Source organism: Lytechinus pictus, chromosome 10, assembly GCF_037042905.1.
Source record: "Lytechinus pictus isolate F3 Inbred chromosome 10, Lp3.0, whole genome shotgun sequence".
Classification (NCBI taxonomy): Eukaryota; Metazoa; Echinodermata; class Echinoidea; order Temnopleuroida; family Toxopneustidae; genus Lytechinus; species Lytechinus pictus.
The window spans coordinates 11,099,739-11,120,677 of record NC_087254.1 but is presented as its reverse complement, the minus strand read 5'-3'; the positions used below and the strand labels follow the sequence as shown (position 1 = coordinate 11,120,677).

Here is a 20,939-nt window from a genome sequence, read left to right as displayed (position 1 = left end):
AAAGACCAATTTCGTAACTTTAGGTGAAAAATAATGCAGCCTCATAATGTAAACTTAATAAAAAATAACCAAAAATGTTTGTTGTTCTGAATACTTTGATGTCAGCAATCAAAAGGGCACTCCAATTCAGCAAAACATAAATGTAAAAATATTTTCTAAAAATGCAAGCTGCTGAAAAAAACAATAACAATATCAAGATGATCGTATTCATGATGTTTAAAAGCTAGATTGATCCAAGACCCCATTTCATAAAACTTACATGCCCCGGGAGTGTCATGAATGGATTTGCCTGATATTTTATTTGAAAATGTACATTTCATCTGACAGATGCCAAGGCAGCTCACATTTTGCGTCAGTCAAATGATCATTTGAGTGAAGCGTTGGCTATGCATGAGTGATTAATGGGGTACCCAAAAGAAGCCACGCCTCCTTGTATCACTGTGGAACGTAAAGCCGCAGAATTCACGAAGCCTCCTTCCTCAGCCGTGTGAACAGAAGATAATTCTAGCATCATTACAATTCAGCATTCATACGACGCATTCTGCGCTTGTCTGAAACCACTCTTAGCCACATTCAAAATCAATGAAAGTTGTCAGATCTCACAACCTGCAGTCAAATTTTTTTGATGAAATGCTGTCTTGAAATCCTAGCATTTGATTGGCTGGTGGCTAATATGTCAGATAAATGCTATACTTGATATTGATAATAAGCATCATGATACATAGACCAGGGGCTCCTAACACAAAGTTTTAAAAGCAATCATCGTAGAAGAATATCTTTATGATTCATTACATTGATTACATATATCTGTATTTGTACTTGGTTATTTTGTTATTTGTTGTGTTATCTATTTTTTTGAGGGGCCCACATTGTACAAGCATTGCTTTTTAGTGGGTCCCTCCATTTCCATCTTAATTTAATTTCTATTGAAAAATAGTATACATATTTAAAACCTACAATGTGTTGCCCAAATTGTCTAAGTGTTTTTTTTCACAACACATGTATTATTAATTTTTTTTTTTTGCAACGGGCACAAATATTTATGTTTATATATGGTATACAATTTGTTTTTGTTTGATGGAAGTGAAATAAATAATTTTGAATTGCATTGACAACCATGTACAACCAATCATGAAGATCAAGCGTCAATCCATCACTAACAGGACTCGTTAGCCCAGGAGCACAGCTATAGGCAACCGATTATACGATTGATTTGTATGCTTTGCATTGCACATAATGACCAATGCAATGAATTGCAAAATTTCAATCCTGCAATTATAAGCAATACGCTTTGTGTAACAGGAATCAACATCTTGATAAACTTCATAAATCTGGATGTTTACTAGTCAAAGAAAATCTACTCTAGAGTAGGAACCATACAGATATAATACAGTCAAGTTTGTTATTATTTGTTTGTTCATTCAGTCATACACTACAATCAAAATCAAAATCATAATGATTATAATGATTATAATCTGATATCACACTAATTATCATCAAACCAACCCCATACCCCTAATCCATTCAATCTACTTACATTGAACTGAAATAGTGATTCAATTACATCAGGTGTGAAAATCGCTGATGTGTACAAGACATTGCCCCTTTCATTGTGTCAAATTTCGCATGAATACACATTTAGCTCACCATCATTCAAAGAAATTCCTTTTCAAGTTCTACCAGGCACATTAATGTATTTTTCCAGTGAAAACCACTTATTGATTTCTTGTACAGATACACTCATATCAAAACTTTGTTTTCAAATCCTTTGCAAGGTGGATAATACACTGCACACAGAAATGAATGAATGGGACATCACACAAATTGTCGGCCCCAAAAACAACAATCATCATCATCATCACAACTTGCATGTGAAAGTATTTGAAAAGCAATCCTTCGAGTGATATTCTCCTGAAATATCATGTAAAGAATATGAAGGCAAACAATAATTTGTTCATATTTCCCATGCCTAAAAATATAGCACTGCCCTAACAAGCACACTTTTAATAGCAGTCAGGCTAAGTAACCACGCCAGTAGATTCAGTGATTTTCCGTTCATTGGTAAGTCAAAACGGAAAATTCACTTTGCTTTTTAACTTTTAGGGTGAAAATTCATGGAATTTTCCTTCCCAAAATGTATTGCGCGGTTTTGCTGTACATTTTTTAATAACAGAAGGAATCCCATTTTAAATTAAGTTTGAAATGAAATTACAGGTTTTTAGAAATGGAAAAGGCAATAAAAAAAAAAATAAAAAAAATCACTGTCCCTACCGCAGTAAACCACTCTACTCTACAGGGGCCGCAAAACGGTTTTGAAATTGGGGGGAGGGGGGTAAACATGCAAAATATCATAATCAGATAGTCATTTTTACGTTTTTATACACAGTTTTGAAAAAACGTGCGGGGGCCCCCACAGCCCCCCCCCCCCCAGTTTCCATGGCCCCTGCTCTACATGACTATTAAATTCAGATGGTTTGATTGAGAGGTTTGGTATGACTTCTCACCGCCTTCTTCATACAGGGAGATCTCTTCCTGCTTGCTGCGGTCACCGAGCTCGCCGGGATAGACGGTGACCTTGACGGTGTCCTCCGGGGGCTTCTGGCCGATTGACGCTGCTTGATGGCATTCAAGATCTTCAGAGCTTTGGTCGATTCTCTGTTGGGTAAAATGTTGAGTTCATTATGTTTAAACTGCTTTATGTGCAATATTCTTAAAAAATGCACATGTCCAACCAGCTATATCTATGACATGATCCTGAAATAATTACGTGTCTAGTTGTTGGAATAAAAATTTCACTTTATGGAACTTTTCTGAATTATTATCAGCAACCATAGTCTCTTCAAATTTATTCTGTTTCAGCATTCAAACACTCCAATATTTGTCTCTTTGGTCTTCAATTAAATTTCTAGTGTTATCCTGAATGAATTTTACAATGCTATAATTCAAATTGTTCATTAATCGATTGCAATCTTTTTTAAACTTTCCAAAATTATTTTTCCTATATTATTGCTTTGTAATGTGAAGATTATTTGTATAGCACATTTTTTTGAGTCATTTAATTGTAGTCAAAACTAAAATCATAATAATATACATTTACATTTCTTACTTTGTAAATATGATAACATAAGTCTTCAGACTTTTTGTCATGTATCCATTTTCTAACAATAAAACCAGAATTGAATGAAATCGAATAGTCTACATGAAACATTATAATGCTCTCAAATGATCATGGATTGAGCAGTTCACAAAATGAAAAAAAGAATGAAGGTTAGATGTACTAAAATGTAGATTATATCATGGAATTGCCCACATGGACTCTGTTTCTATTCTGTGCATTTAGCATTCATTCATTTACAGTGATGACATGAAGTCATAGGTTGGAAATTATTAGATTAATAAATGAATATGTAATATCTCACAAATAACTAAGTTTGTATCTCACATGGAAGACTGGGCTGAAATCTCTTGTCAGAACTCTTCAAAACATATATCATTCCATAATACATATACTTTTAAATTGAAAAATTATCAGAGCAAATAGGTATAAAATACTTGTCCTCTTTCTTCAAACTACCTCAAAGGAAACAACATTTTCCAATCGAATGCATTGAGTATTCGGTAAAGCACTTTTCTTTGCAGATACAAAATGCTTTACCAGCATATGAATCCAATTAGAGTATTTGGTACAGTGCCTTTTCCTTGCAGTTACAGAGTGCTTGCTTCACCACTTTTTTCACTTGATACATTAACATACTAATAATTAGGTCATTTCACAGTTAAAAGTGTACAGTTTTAGGCCCATATTCTGAAGCCAGGTTTAACTTAGACCATGGACTAACTCTGTGCAAAAATTATGGGGAGCCAAAAACTAAAAAATTATGTTTATATTGTATATTTCTTATATTTACTATTTTGTTTCCCTTTGCTTTCATATTGAAGAAAATATTTCAGTTATCATTCTGAGAGAGTTATAAATGATTTGTAAGAGTGTCGTAAGAGTTCATAAATAGAACATGTAGGGGAGATCGGGGTTAGTTGGAACGCGAGGTAAGTTGAAACATTGTTATTTTCTTTAATGCCTGTAAAATAAATTTATGAAATACTGCCCTCAATTTATTGCTATATTAAAATAGTACAACAGTGTTGTCTTTTATTAAAAGCAATAAATTGAGGGCAGTATTGCATAAATTTATTTTACAGGCGTTAAAGAAAATTACAATGTTTCAACTTACCCCGCGTTCCAACTAACCCCGATCTCCCCTACTAATAAATATTTGTGCCCCAATTGGCTCTCCATACTTAAACCACAACTTTAAACTGGGGTTTAATTTAAACCTTACTTCAGGTTACGGGCCTATAGTCTCACTGGGAGTCAAGTTGTTGTTGGGGGAAAAACTTCACAGATTCTGAAACCTTAGGGTATATACCATTAATTCATAAATTCTGAATCCTTCCTAACTCAGTGGAAAATTATTTGGCTTAAAGATCTGCATTAAAAAATTGCCTCTTCCTTTTATCTATTTGAATAGTAACACAACATTCCAAGTATGCCATCTATCAATATTACATAAAATGTGGGTTCTTCCTTGCCTCTCTCGATTACATCAATCAATTCTTTCCTATCTGATTTATTTAACGTTGTGGTGGCTGTCATGACAAACCCTTCAGGGTTTTTATACAGCAGCCATTTTCCATTCTAATCATTTAATTTTATTATCATTGTATTTTGACAACCATATTTTTTACCTGATTATGTAACTTTTTATTTTATACTGAATGGAATAAAATCATATTGAATTGAAATTGAAATGTAGCCCAAGCCCTGTTACACAAATATTTGCAATCTATTGCAAAATAGCAATGGGGAATTAAAAATGGTCTCATATCGGTAAATGAGGATTACTGTACAGTATTGCACTTCTGCTGATAAATGAAAACATGTTAGAATACAGGAATATATTTTAAACTATGAAAAAAAAATGCTGCACGAGTATATTGTTGAACATACCCACTATCAACCAATCAGAGAGGTTACTTGCTGAAAGCAAGTGATTGCAAATATTTGTGTTGAAGGGCCCAAGACATTTCGAACCCCCATTCTTCCTTTGAAACGCTCCCTGGCTCTTGCTCAATGGGTATTAACTATCTGGCTCACATTCTGAAGTACAGTTTAACTTAGACCATAGTGTCACTCTGTACTGATATTATGGACAGCCAAAAAATATCAAAAGTTTGTTTACATTGTATGTATATTTCTCATGTTACCATGTGATTTCCTCATGCTTTAATGATGAAGAAAACTATGTCATCAAAATGTTCCTACATGGTTACAAATGGGTGTAAAATAAGGTGATAAATTGAGCCTGCAATGTCAATGATCAGGGCCCCGTCTTACAAAGAGTTACGATTGATCCGATCAATCACAACCATGGACGGCCAGCAACGTCAACATCTATTATCTATTATTTTCTAACTATGATTTATATTCATGCATTCATTGTTTTCTTGAAAATTCACTGTGCTTCTCTTTGTTTACATTAAATAAAAGAGAACTTCCACTAGCCCTTGCTTCATTATGTCTTAGAAATGACCAAATCCATTCTTACTATACAAGACAAGTTTCTTTTCTCCACTTGCCATTGGTCAAAACTAGTTTTCGGCTAAATACTTTTGTTTATACAGGGCCAAAATTATGGAACTCCCTTTCTTCTTCATTGAAGCAAACAGTTAGCCTTAGTGTTTTTGAAAACAAGTTAAAGACCGATTTAATGAAGATATTCTTAGATCAGTAAACGAATGCCTGCTGGTCATATCTTGTCTAACTTTATAAATTGTATTCTTCCCACAATTATCTATGCAAAAATAGAGCTCTGCTTATTTTCTTTATTTTTTCCTCTTTTCTTTCTTCTTTTCGAAATTCAAATTCTTATACTTTAGGTCTAATAGAATTTGTTTGCATTCTGCATTTCCCTTTTTTTTTGTTACTTTTTAGTGTATCTTTTGTAAATATGTATATCTGTCCTTTGGTTATTTACTCCAATTTTTTGTTTGCTTGTTCTATGATGTTTTAAATGATTGCTAATGTAAGTTTTTAACATTCTGGTGGCCTATGGTCCACAAGCTAAGCTTCTTAGTAGGTCACCACGTTTCATTTCCATCTTTTCTAATGGGTGTTACTAATGTTCCATAAAAAATAGTGCATGTATTATGTATATTATCCTGTAATTATATACTTTTGTTTTTTTCTAATTACTTATGTCGCAATGATTTACTGTTGTTGTTGTTTGATATCGGAATTGAAACAAAATAACGATTCATTCATTCATTCATTCAAAGGACATTGTGCAAATTTCCTGTAGAAAAAATTATGACACTGATGGATTTCCATAGAGTTACGATTGATTGGATCAATCGTGACTCTTTATAAAACGGGGTCCTGTTTAACATATGGCTATCCATTGTTAAACCTCAACTTCAGACTAGAGTTTAAATCAAACTGCAGTGCAGAATGCAGGCCCAAGTATCCTTACCTGGATAGGGCGCCCTCATTTCTCTCAACGCTCTTGAGAGCTCGCATCACTTTGATGTTTGTAAGACCAAGATCAGCAAGGGTCCGAATCACCTGGATCCTAACGTACTCACACGAATCGAGCTCCAGCATCTCCAGGAGCTGACGTTGTATACGCTCTGACTTCATTCCGATAACACCCTGCAAATACAATTATATAACAATTTGTGCAATATTCTTTACTGCCAGTTGGCTAGATATCCAGGTATTCATCACAAATATTAAACAATGCTTTTTCTGGACTTACTGGCAATTGCCTTTTAATGGACTACTTTCTGCTGCTTGTTTCTGCTCCAACGTTTTACCCAAGTAAATACCAAACACAGCATTGTGTTCCTTCAAATCTTAGTATTATCATTATACTCTAGCAATTTATTTTTGTACAATGTTTGCATTTCTTCATGTTAAATCATTCCTTACAGTAAGGTTGAAAAATTCATTTTCAAACCACATCATTCTCCTTCTAAATCTCTCCATCTCTACAAATTCACAAAGGATCACTTTCAGCCTTGAGATTCTTAACATTCTCATCGTCACGGTAACATGAAGGTACTTACCACGGCCAGCACACCATGGGCTCTTTCATCATCCTCTTCATCAAAGAGTCTCTTCTCAACCAATTCACACAGCGTCTCCTTCAGTCCCAGCGATGTCATCATGTTGGCGATCTCACTTCGGACCTCCTGCAAAAGGGACAATCAGGGAAAAAAAATAAAATAGGGGCTCTTGGAGATTTTGCCCCCCAAATGCTCAAAAGAACCCAGGTGGGTGTTTCATAAAGCTGTTCGTAAGTTAAGAGCGACTTTAAGAACGACTGGTGATCCTTTCTTTTATATGGTTGATTCATTGGCGATGGTTTAGCGTGTATATAAGAAAGGATCACCAGTCATTCTTAAAGTCGCTCTTAACTTACGAACAGCTTTATGAAACGGCCCCCCGGAAATAAAAAAAGAGCCTGGGAAAATCCCCATTCACTGCAATGTTAATGCTTATCCTATGTAGCAATGTTGCAGACTTAAGCAGTAGGTAGTGAAAAGTAGTGTCAGAATTATTTTTTTTTAGCTTGGGGACAACGATACAATTCCTTTTTTTGCAATAGTAATAATATAGGATTTGTATAGCACACGTATCCACCTTGCTAGGTGCTCCTACATTTACAGGTTTAAACAATAAACCTGAATTGAATCGAATTGAAGTGATCAGATATGAAATAACTAAGAATCTGACATAGCACAAACAAGGATCGCCATCGTTCACAATGAAATGTATAAGTTACAATATTCGCGATACATCCCAGGAGTTTTGGTTATAACTACTCAAGTTTGGAAATGTTGGTAACCCACTTACCCTGCTAGGATCATCGTAGAGGCGTTTGTCAGCTACGCTGAATATCATCTTCTCATCATCTTCATTAGTAATGCATTTAGATCCTAAACATGAAAATCATTTAATATTATCATTATTTCATTCAGAATTTCAGAATATAGAGAATATACAGGTACATGTGAGAAGAACAATAATTAAAGCAATACAGGTTTCATGATTACGAATGAAGACCTGGGGGAGTTTCAAAAAGATTTAAGTATGACTTAGAGTCGCACTTAAATGTCTAGTTGCGCGTGGTATAAAAGACATGACAGTATTGGTCAGATCATGCCAAGAGGACGCGCAATACTGCGTATTGATCAATACGATTGCGCGTTGTATATCATGTACACGTCGGCATGTACACGTCGACCTAAGTCATACTTAAATCTTTGTGAAACATCCCCCAGGTTGGCAGTTGGAGAGGCTGCCTGGGTATAGAAAGGGTTAACTCGATAACCACAACCCGGAGGTCTTCCTATCCAACTCCATCCAGGTCAGAATATGAAAATTAAAAGGAATTATTCTATTTAATCATACTGTTATTGAGATAAGTTTCAAATATTAATCACAAATTTATGATGAATTCTCCCGGAATACACTGTACGATAATCTTTCACAAGTATCTTTATATTCATGGCGGACAATATGACCCTATATGTAATTAGTTCCAAATCAATATTCACTTTGCTTTACATTCATAGTATGAACCTTGATAAAAATTATCACTGCCTTGTAAATAACAAATAATAATTCAGATTTACAGGGTTCGTAATATATGCAATATAAAAGATGAAAACTATACGAGTAAGAAAAGAAGAGGAGAGAATTTGTAGAGCAAGGGATGCCAGAAAGGAACTTTCTATGCAAGTGTTACTAGGAGGAAGGGAAGTACTATACGGGGTAAATCTAACTGGAGAAGGGGGGTTCACAAAACTTTCATTCCCCCCCCAAAAAAAAAATCATACCGGTACTTAAATTCTCATTTGTGTGTGTTAAATATTGCATAACCGCTTTAGTGAGATCATCAATACTGCGAAGTCATTAATGAAGTTGCCAACACAGATACCTGTGTTGGCTTTTTTTAAGCATGACTTTAAGTCACGTCTAACTCTTTGGGGGAGCGTTTCATCAACTTTTATGTCCGACAAATTGTCAGATCTTTACTTGATTTTGATTGGCTGAGAAGCACTGTACGATGGTGACTGTCGGATAAAATGGGACTTGTCGGTGATGACAATTCCTTGAAATGCTCCCCTGATCAACGTTAAGATCTGAAAGTGTGAGTTCTTTTTTAATGTCTTACACACCAATGTGAACAAGAAGCTTGGCAGCTGCTGCTCTGTACTTCCAGGCAGAGGAGTGCTGTAGTTGATGTAAGACCATCTGAACCACAGCAGGCTCGGATGCATGCATCTGACGCACCAAGATCTCAAGGGACTATCAAAAAAAAAATATGAGGAGAAAGAGACACATTTGGTTAATTAGTATGACTTGGATTTGAGAAGGTCCGACCGGGGTGGGGGGTGGGGGGGGGGGGGTTGGGGCCACTTACATTGACGAGTGGATACCATGCGCGACCAAAAAAACACGTAAACAGGATGTCTTTTTCAAGGGTGTCAAAAACACTAAAATAATGAAAAAGGGTATCTATTTTCGCTAGGAAAGCTACAGGTTTAGGGTCAAATTTGCGAGGGTGTAAAAAATTAAGACTAAAATGTTTTATAAATGATGTACTTTTGCCCAAGAGTCGATTTGGGCGAGATATGGGAGGTGGGGCTGTACTAAACCCAATGATGTGGGTGAAGGTAGGCCGACGACCGAGATATAACAATAAAAATATCGCTGTACTTGTTTAGGGGGTCAATTCAGGGAACTTGCCAAGAGTATCGTTTTGTTTCCAATAAATGTTAAGGGTATGGTTTCACACGCCAATACTTGTTAAGGGGTGCATTTTCAGAAAATGGAAAATGCATGTTTAGGGTGCTTTTCGAGACCCCTTGGTCGCGCATGGTATCCACTCATCAATGGAAGTGGCCCCCCCCCCCCCCGGGGTCCAACTTCAATGCTCTAAGTCATTAAGGCATTAATCCTAATTACCAGGTCCTTCGGAGAGGACCTTAAGCCGTCGGTCCTCTGGTTGCTTGCTTACAAGCATCCATGCTTTCTTAGCAATGAGGTAAAAATCCCCACCAATCAATCGGGGCCCCGTAACCCAAAGGTTAGTGATTAATTGCTAATTTGAAAGAACAATTCTGATTGGTTCCTTGTCAGTCTACTGATCAAAATGCGCATGCACCGATGATCTTGATTGGCCATTTCATTTAGCCATTAATAGCTAACCTTTGTGTCACAGGGCCTGGTATGCTTAAGTGATAAAAAAGAATGTATAAAAGCAGATATGTAGACATGCTGAATGAATTTTAAGGAAGACCCTCTGAATCATTACAGACTCTGATGCATTCACCTGATGTAGAAACATAAATATTCAGGGAAAGCATCTAAAGTAAGTTCAAATTTATTTAAGTGCTGAACAACAATGTCATTTATGTAATTTGCTTGAAAAAGCACAAAATTAACAAATTAATAAAGTTAGGCCACAAAAAGATGGCATATTTAAAAATAATAAAATAGATTTGTAGCTAACTGGATACCTTATAACAAATGCAAGGGGGCTTGTCAATCAACCCCAGAGTAAGTAGTTAGTAATATGATCCCCACAAAAAAACCCAATATATTTGTCGAGAAATTAAAGAAAACATGACAGTTCAACAGAAGTGGTTAAAAGAGACAGGAAAGAAGAAAGGAAAGATATAAGATTTTTTTTTTAAACATGGTAGCTATACAAAAATAAATTTAGCCTGAGAATGAAGAGAACTTACTCTGGCAGTCACATTGATGTCCTTGCTGTCAAGGCTTCCCATAAGTTTGATCTTGGCCTGCTTGTCAGGGACACACATACATCCAAGACACACGGCACAGTCAAATCCCAGATCCCCTTGATTCTCCGCAGCGCAAATCTTCTTCAGTTGGTCTACCAAAGCACGATTATGAGGATCAGTCTGCAATGATGAAGTAGTAGTTGGAATTGGAATTATTGTCCTCTTAAAGTGAAAAGTGTTTAAATTTTACAATTGCAATCTGCCGTGCATCAATGATTCGCTAAGTATGGTCTCAAATCAAACAAGAAATCTCACTCATACTATTAGTTCATTTCATTATTTCATTTCATTATTGCAAAATGGGTTTGTACAGAGTCCCTCAAAGACCCAAACTGGACCCAAATTGAAATTGACAAATCATATACCAATGGAAAGCACATAAACTACTTAACACAGAAATGCAAGTAATATGCATTTCCACCGCTTACCAGCTGAGTATTTTGATCTAGAATAGCTCCAATTATCGGGCTTTGACAATAGGCTTTCTAGACCATGACGTCATGTTGTGTTAGAAGCTTTGAGATTCCATAGGGTTGAAAATTTGATGATTTTTCCCCATTTCAGATTACGCATTTTATTTTCTTCACTTCTATCACATAGAGATATCATAAATATCTTTTCATGCAAGGTTGCATTGATGAAATCTACAATTTTGACTACCTTTTACCACATTTTATTTCCCACTCCTTTTGCGCAGTTTTCATGTTGTATCTGCATTTAGATTATGTGCAACAACTTTTCCTGACATAGCAATTTAGGCCAAATAAGAGCCAAACAAAGAAACCACAAAAAATCTGGTGAAGAGTTGTATTTTTGCATCCATTCGAGCAATGAATAATTGCCATTGCAATTTTTTTCTGCAAATTGAAAAAAAAATTGAATTCAGAATCTGAAAAGCAGAAAAATTACCAATTTTTATGTGTACAAACCAATGAAATCATGCTTCTAACACAACATGACTTGACGGTCTTGAGGATGATGAAAAGCACTAGAAAAACTCTTGGTCAAAATCCCCCGCGAAACCCATTAATTAAAGTTTTTCATAAGCAAAATACTCAGCTGTCAAGCGGTGAATATGCATAAAACTTAAGTTGTTGTACTATGTAACTTACATATTTCCCATTTGTCAATTTCACTTTTAGCTCCAGTCTGGGTCTTTTTAATAAAAAAAGACCATCCAAGTATCTGTTTGCAAAAAAAAAATATTTACCAATGGATTCTGGAAGAAACTGCATAATTGCTGAGAAATTAGCAAAATAAGCATGGGGTTCATGTTGTCTGGCATTTTTCCAAGCAATTATAATACACTGTCCCACATGTGCTAGGCATGTTGGGGATCTACAGTGTGATCTTTTTTCATCATTTCACAAAGTTCAGTTAATGTAACTGTACCAGATTTAGATCGACGATGAAATGGTAACAATTGACCTTGGTTTTACTGACTTTCTCATGAAATCAGTGTCTACTGCAACTACTTTCATTCATCTTCAATAGCTCACCTTTTTTATATAAGCAGCACCCCGAGCTTTGATCATACTCTCAACGAGATCCCTCTTGGCCTGGTAACTGCCCTTCTTCAGATACTGGACAATCAGTCTGACCACTGGTTCTGTCCATTGACCGATGGACATCAAAGACCTAGCCGCTTCATACCGAACTCTGGGATCCTCATCATTATCAAGCTGTGTGAATGATATCATGCAATAAGAATGGAAATCATCTGACTGCTTAACTTAAAGGTACTTCTTAATAAAACCAACTACTAACAATACAGGCATAATTGTGTTTACAATTTTCTCTCACCCCCCCTCCCCCGAATAAAAAAACTTTGCAAAATTGATTGTATTGACAGTTGGATTGATATAATCAGTTTTTAACTTCCAAGCTTTTAAGCGTGTACACTACTACTTTTCAAACACAGTATTTTTGGCATGAACATGATGATTGAAATAACACATAGTAGAAATGCCTTTTCCATTTTCCCAAAATTTTGTACCTTTGTCATTGAAATTTCTCCATATTTAATGAATCTTGGAAAATAATATCATTCTATAAGGGCACAAGGATCTACTACAGAATTACATACATGATGAAAAAAAAAATACAAAACTAATGTAAGCATTTCTCATTCATAATTTGAAATTATACTAAGTTTTCTTGGACTTTCAATCAGATCTCCAAAAGAAAAACCGACGCACTTACTATCGAAAAATGTAGCCCATTCCAAACATCTTTGGAAGACTAAGGATGTCAGTAGTCAATAGGTTACAAATAACAAAAATAATTATGAATAATACTCTCATGAAATAAAATACAATCAGATGACTTCTCTTACCCTATCCGTGAGTGCTCCAATAACTGCATCCTCTATTACATCAAGCTCTCCAAGATGCTATCAGAAACAAAATATAATGAAATAATATCAGGAAAATCTCTTTTAACACATACCCCAACACTGCAACGCAGAATGCTATGCATATTAGGTAGGGTACACCCACCCTTGTTTAAAAAAACACTGTTTAAAGTCAATGAATTGCATCTCCGTGCAAGAGAGAGTGGTTTTGGATTATGCCTGCCCTGCACTCATCATCATCTTACATTTTACTCTCATCTTGCCTGAATAAAAAGTGGAAGTAGGAAATATATATTTCACATATTTCAAGATATTGTCCAGAATATCACTCATAAGTCAGATAAATCTCTATCACTCTGTCAACGTCGCTTCTCTAGCAGGGAGTTTACACTGCCTCGTGGTTTGGTTTCCTTACACAGGCTTCTATGTCAGGCATCTAGCAGTATTGTAAGTCCAATCGAGGTTTAGGTTTTAAACAAGTGGTTTTCATCATGAGATATCTATGACTATTACCAGAATAACAAAATAAATCAAAAACTTAATGCCTTTTTTTTCCAATCAAATTTTTATTCAAAGTTACTCAAATTTTCGACGATCCATACGTCTTCATCGTCACCAGAATTAGGTCTTGTCACAGATAAGATATTGTCTGCCCAATTTATTAAATCATAATGAAATGCGTCTCAATGGCCAGGCCGGGGCTTGGCTTAATAACCAGGGATCATTATATTCATACACTCCTCCTCTATGATTTTTTTTTTTTTGTATTTGTATTGTGCCTCCATATCTTTGGGCCATAACTTTTCTCACCTGATCAAACCCAATGAAAAAGTGGTTAAGTGTACATATATATGAGAACAGCTGATGTCACAATGGCTCACACAGGATCACATTGCTCTGTGTGAATAACCTAAATCAGAAGTATCAACAAACAGGCATGGCAGCTTGTAGGTAATACTCTTATTAAAGGTCAAGTCCACCCCAGAGAAATGTTGATTTGAATAAATGGAGAAAAATCAAACTAACAAAACGCTGAAAATTTCATCACAATCGGATGTAAAATAAGAAAGTTATGACACTTTAAAGTCTTGCTTATTTATTTTTCACAAAACAGTGATATGTACAACTCAAATGAGTAAGTCGATGATGTCCCTCACTCACTATTTCTTTTGTTTTTCATTGTTTGAATTGTACAATATTTCATTTTTTATAGATTTGACAATAAGGACCAACTTCACTGAATCATATAGTATTAAACAATGCTCATTCCCCATGTTCAGGGAGGAATTAATCGTTGTTTCACTTGACAATGAGAAAAATATTTCATATCATGAAATACAAAATAGTGAGTGGATGACGTCATCAGTCTCCTCATTTGCATACCCACCAGGATGTGCATATAACTGTTTTGTGAAATTAAGCAAAACTTTAAAATGTCATAACTTTCTTATTTTACATCCGATTTTGATGAAATTTTCAGTATTATGCTTGTTGGACTTTTCTCTTTTTATTCAAATCAACTTTTTCATGGGGGTGGACTTGTCCTTTAACTAGCATTAAATTTTGGGAGATCGTATATTTCCCTCCCTAGACCCATACCACCCTTGTCACAACTCTGCAATATCAGACTACTTTTGGAAATATATGTTTATGTTACTTTTCAAAATAGTCTGTATTATATATATTATCTAAAATATAATAGATAGTATGCCTATATCATACTCACCCTTGCAGCGTCCTGTCTTTCATTCACACGGTCAGACGTCAGCATTCCTAGAACATGCTGAAAGAATTCGAAGAAACGTTGAAATATATTGACCACTGTTCAAGTTTTCCCCTATTACTCGTAAATAGTTAATAGGTTAAGATGAGAGTAAGCGTACATATATGACTTATTACAAAATGTTTATCATCATTTTAGCATCATCATCATAATAACTGACAATGTCAAAACCATGCATCAGCCACTGTAATAACATGCCAATGATAGTCGAATATTGAGGCACATATTCAAGCCTTAACTTTGACCAAAGTCTGAATCTATGGTGTAGCTATGAGAAGCCAAAAAAGTTTTCTGAAGAAATGGTAACTTGCTGAGCATTCTACGACCACTTTGTCGACTGCCCTTTTTAGTCTCATCCAAACGTATCGTATCCCTAAATGAGACCCCAAAATAGCCAACTTATCTGGAATAAAATTATTGGAAATGGTTTTTCAATGGGTGTCAACATTTACCCCAAAAAAAGTTAGGAGGGATACAGGGTTGGGGGAAGTTTTTTTTCAAGGTCAATGACCTTTTCGTATATACTGTATAATGGTATCTCTGAGATGAAAAGGCACAGGTTGGTGATCATGGTGTCAAAATGCACAGATTCTTACAAAATCAAATAAAATAAAATTAAGTACAGTACCTAGAATGCACATTCACCCATGAAATTCAAGGTAAAAGTCTTTCAAAGGTAAATGAATTTTATAAAATCATATACCATACTATATAATTGTATCTCTAAGATAAAACGGCGCAGGTTGGTGATCTTGGTGTAAATAGAGACCGTAGAATAAAAAGTCATGAACGTACCTCAATTCTTTTCCATCTTGGTTCATCTTTCTCAAGATATTTTCCGTTCCCTTGGTGCTCTGAGGATGAAAAATATATCAACACAACATTGACAGGGAAAATCAAACTTTAAGGCCTGTATTCTGAAGTCGGGTTTAATCTAAACTCAGGTTTAAAGTTGTGGTTTAGTATGGAAAGCCAATTGTGACATAAATCACTAAACAGCAGAGATATAATATTTCACCTCATTTAACTCTCAAATCGTTCTCAATTGTCTGGGAATTATGAATAGATAATTGTCTTCACAATCAAAGAACCAGGAAAGAGCACAGTAAACATAAAAAAAAACATACAATGCAATACAAATTTGGACACTTTTGGCTTTCCATAATTTTAGCACAGAGTTAGACCATGGTCTAAGTTAAACCTAACTTCAGAATACGGGCCTATGAAATCTGTTTTCTTGTCATATCTTTGTGCAGATTATTTATCCTGTGTTGTTTCCTTTGTACTTGTACTCATATACTGCTTAACTTGTGACCTCATATTGTTAGATTTCATACTTTTTTTTAAGAAATTGAAATTGAACTTTCGGTGCTAATCCACACTTGAGTTGGCACAGACAAGCAGTCTTTGAAAATCCATGCGAATTGTTATTTAACAATTCACATGGATTTTCATATATAGCAATTTTATACAGTGTGTAAGCAAGCCAACTAACTGAAAACAAAATATGCAGAAAATCAGCAATACTGATAAGTATATGTCTGCAAGTGCATCAAATACACCTTTAGAAATTTATCAATGAGGAATTAATAATATTCTACCAGGTATCATCCAGCACATTAATTTATCTAAACAAACATTAGATTGTTATTTTGTTTGAATCGGTTAGAATTTATTTAATCAAAACAACAATCAGAGTTTATCATAAACAGAGCCAAAAGAACTTTGGCACTGTTTATGATAAACTCTACAATTATGAAAAAAGCAAGAAAGTGGTTTAAAAAATCCAGTTCATAGGTAATTGCAGTTCACAGTAGGATTACAAGATAAGAGATTATGGGTATGAAGAGATGGATATAAATGTCCTAGAAATTTGTTCACATGCAAGAGAAATCACAGATCTATAGGATCATCATAAAAACATGGTACCAAATGGCAACTTTAGTGTGTCATGCCTGCGGGAAACATGTATGTATTATTAGAGGATAAACATGGCAAATCTGTGAGTCCCTTTGAGTTATCTCATTCAATCTAATAAAAAGAAACATGATCCCTAATGATTTCATTTCTATAATTTCCATTCCTCATGATAAGAAAAGCAGGGTGAAAAACAATAATCGGTAAGGAAATTGAAGTTATGACAATCTAAATCTAGGGGGATCCACCCTTTACAAGCATTGCTTTTAGTGGACCCCCCCCCCCTCATTTCCATTTATGCTCAATTTCATACTGTTTTTTTTTCAAAGAGGTAAGAATGTTCATCTGTAAAATTGTATCGAATTTATATTACTTTTGTATAATGTTTGAATGGAAATGAAATAAAGAATTTAATCAAATTGGAAATCAAAACATATAATTTTGCAATTAGATACCCAGAAAGATAATAATCCTTTATCCTCATAATTCTTTCTGCGTGCAACGAATCTTTTGATCCTTGTATCACGGACAATCTAAAGATGAAAGAGCTTTATAACTCATCACATATATAAATTAGATAATTCAAAACCTGGCAGAAAAAAAGTATTAATACGAAATTCAAGAAGAAATGAGAAAGTCTTACTTGATCCCATAAAAGCAGAGATTTGAGCCGTTGCCATGGCATTGGCCACTGCCGCATTTCTCCATTTTCTCCTAAAGAAGGAAGATAAACATATAAGGATCATTGATAAGTCATTATATCTATCCAAAACTAATCTATATCAAAACTGTAATTTGGAAAGTATTGATGCCTTAAAATATTGTATAATAACCTCCTTTTGCTTTGAAAAAAGGTAAAGTGGGGGTCAAACCATTCTAGTCTACCAATGTTTTATTCAAATGTGGAACAAAAGATTATTCCTATTTTCATTATTACTATTATTATTGGGTCATGGAAAACTAGAGTATAAAAGTAGTCTACTACTACTACTACTACTACTACTACTACTACTACTACTACTACTACTACTACTACTACTACTACTACTACTACTACTACTACTACTATTAGGCCTACTACTTCTGCTACTACTACTACTACTACTACTACTACAACTACTTCTACTACAACAACAACTACTACTACTACTATTACTACTACTACTATTACTACTACTGTATATTGCTCGAAACTCGAGACTCGAAGTTTAGCAACACACACTACTACTACTACTTCTTCTACTACTACTACTACTACTGCTGCTACTTCTACTACTATCACTTCTACTACTATTACCAGTTTTTTTTTCAAAAACGTAAAAATTACCATTTGATTGTGAAGTTTTGCATGGTCAGCCCCACCCCCTCCCCTTTGGCTCAGCCCCCTCACTACTACTACTATTACTACTATTACTACTACTGTATATTGCTCGAAACTCGCTGCTGCTGCTGCTGCTGCTGCTGCTGCTGCTGCTGCTACTGCTACTACTACTACTACTACTACTACTACTACTACTACTACTACTACTACTACTACTACTACCACTTTTAAGATGACTACTACTACTACTACTTCTACTACTACCACTACCACTACTACCCCTACTAAACCTACTTCCACTACTACCCCTACTACCCCTACTACCCCTACTACTACTACTACTACTACTACTACTACTACTACTACTACTACTACTACTACTACTACTACTACTACTACTACTATTGCTACTGCTACTGCTACCGCTACCACTACCACTACTACCCCTACTAAACCTACTACCACTACTACCCCTACTACTACTACTACTACTACTACTTATACGATGACGCCTACTACTACTACTACCACCAGTACTACCACTACTACCACTTTTAAGATGACTACTACTACTACTACTTCTACTACTACCACTACCACTACTACCCCTACTAAACATACTTCCACTTCTACCACTACTACCACTACTACCCCTACTACCCCTACTACTACTACTACTACTACTACTACCACTTTTACGATGACTACTACTACTACTACTACTTCTACTACTACTACTACTACTACTTTAACAACTACTACTACTTTAACAACTACTACTACAACTACTACTAACATATTCTGCTTCCACTACTACTTTTACTACTAATAATGCAATTCATTCTTAGAAAAACAATGGACTTACATGACTATTGCTCCTCCAACATGTTTCTGAATAGCTAGCTTCGAGCTCTTCTTTCGTTTACTCTCCTTGCTCTTATAAACCAAGAGATTGGTTTCTTTGGCAACGTTCATCTGGTTGACGATTCTCTGAGCTCTCTCTTTACCATCGGGATCATCATCGTTCCAATCGCTGGAGATCCGCGGATAAAACTTTTCATGATTCTAAAGGTAGAAACACGAGTCATAATCATTGGGGGGAGGGAAACAATCAACAAATATATATTTCTACTGGTAACAAGGCTATTTCTCTACACAGAACATAATGATATAAGTCATCTCACTTAATTATCACAAAACATATATGTCATCTACCACCTCAAATTGTCAATTCCAATCTTTCCTTCTCTCATTTTCTTTTTTCTCTATATTTTTCTTAATATGATACTCATCTTGTCTTATCAAGCATCACTGGGTAATTCAATATGTTCCAATTTTTAAACTAAAAGAAACATGTTTTCATCTCTATCTCTATTTTTCTTTGTCCTTGTCCATTTGTCTCTATCTCATACTTCATATATCAACACCACCTCCCTTTTTCATACTAGATTCTTATTCCAATCATGATACACATTTCTTATTCTATTGAGATCAAGAAAAATAGCATTTATCGAATAAACTCTGATTATCAACTATTAAACACTGCTTTTTATGAAAGATACTGTTTATTGATCAATAAACATTTTGTTTTTACTAATAAACCAGGTTTATGAATATTTTAAGGCAAATGGCATGCTGTATACTCACCGTTCTGGTGAGTGGTAGTACGGCAGGCGGAGGTACGGGTTTTGGGTGGTAGACTAGCATGGGAGCGGTAGAGCTGATGGCTGTCCTGGGAGGACTTGCAAACGGCATCGACAGAGGCTCTTCAAACTCCGTCATGGACTTGGCAACGGATCTAGCTCTGACCATGGACATCTTGGTCTGAGGGCGGGTCTTATCTCCTTTGATGGGCGAAGGTTTCCGTGACTCCACCTGAAAGGAAAGTGTCAGTAATATAATGTAAGAAAGTAAAGTTTCCACAAAACCTGAGCCTATTAATAAGGCAAATGCTTGGGGTAAAGATTATAACAATAATAATAACTGGATTTATATCGTGTCTTTTGCCTGAGGATAAAAAGCACATGCAATTTTTACCCCAGCTTTAGCTGTGCTGCCCATATAGGCGCTCAATAATTCAAGGAATTTATTCCTACTGGGTACCCATTCACCTCACCAGGGTTGAGTACAGCACAATGTGGAGAAATTTCTTGCTGAAGGATAACACACCATGGCTGTGATTCGAACCCACGTCCCGCAGATTGAAAGACGAATCATTACCACTTGACCACGATGCCCCCACACAAAGATATATATGTTTGGGGCGACTTTTCAAAGAAAACTTTGATTATCAGAACATCATCATCGTGTTTCAATGTCATTCAGTTCATGCTGTGTATGTTATACAAGGTATATGTTTAGGAATAATTTTCTGAAATTACATAGATGAAATTAACAAGACCAAATGTATGCTTATGTTACAGTACATTTGTTTGTCATTCATACTTACAGGAATAGGAGAGGAATGAGCAGATCCGATCGAACCTAAAGCAGATATAAAATGAGATACAAATAATAAGGACTGAGTTTTCAGATCACAGATGTCTTGCAATTGACATTCACTGTTTTCTGCTCACCTAAAATGGAGTCCCCATCCCCATCCCCTCCCTCCCCCTCTCACATACAAATCTCATCAAATAACAAACACACACACAAAATCGTAAATGTCTCTATATATTTTTTTAATTTCA

The 20,939-nt window shown here is 35.4% G+C and overlaps 1 protein-coding gene across 1 annotated transcript in view; it reads right to left on the bottom strand.

Annotated features, from left to right (window-relative positions):
* Positions 1-728: 728 nt before the first annotated feature.
* LOC129269098 (uncharacterized) overlaps positions 729-20,939 on the bottom strand; it is a 34,856-nt gene continuing 14,645 nt past the window's right edge. Inside the window, exons 11-24 of the mRNA XM_064105328.1 lie at positions 20,699-20,733; positions 19,897-20,124; positions 19,115-19,314; positions 17,572-17,642; positions 15,807-15,865; positions 14,955-15,011; positions 13,211-13,267; positions 12,375-12,557; positions 10,816-10,995; positions 9,244-9,373; positions 7,916-7,998; positions 7,126-7,251; positions 6,531-6,709; positions 729-2,655 (exon numbers count right to left, since the gene is read on the bottom strand). Of these exons, the coding sequence (XP_063961398.1) occupies positions 2,466-2,655; positions 6,531-6,709; positions 7,126-7,251; positions 7,916-7,998; positions 9,244-9,373; positions 10,816-10,995; positions 12,375-12,557; positions 13,211-13,267; positions 14,955-15,011; positions 15,807-15,865; positions 17,572-17,642; positions 19,115-19,314; positions 19,897-20,124; positions 20,699-20,733 (1,778 nt within the window). The 3' untranslated portion in view covers positions 729-2,465. The remainder of the gene's footprint in view (positions 2,656-6,530; positions 6,710-7,125; positions 7,252-7,915; positions 7,999-9,243; positions 9,374-10,815; positions 10,996-12,374; positions 12,558-13,210; positions 13,268-14,954; positions 15,012-15,806; positions 15,866-17,571; positions 17,643-19,114; positions 19,315-19,896; positions 20,125-20,698; positions 20,734-20,939) is intronic.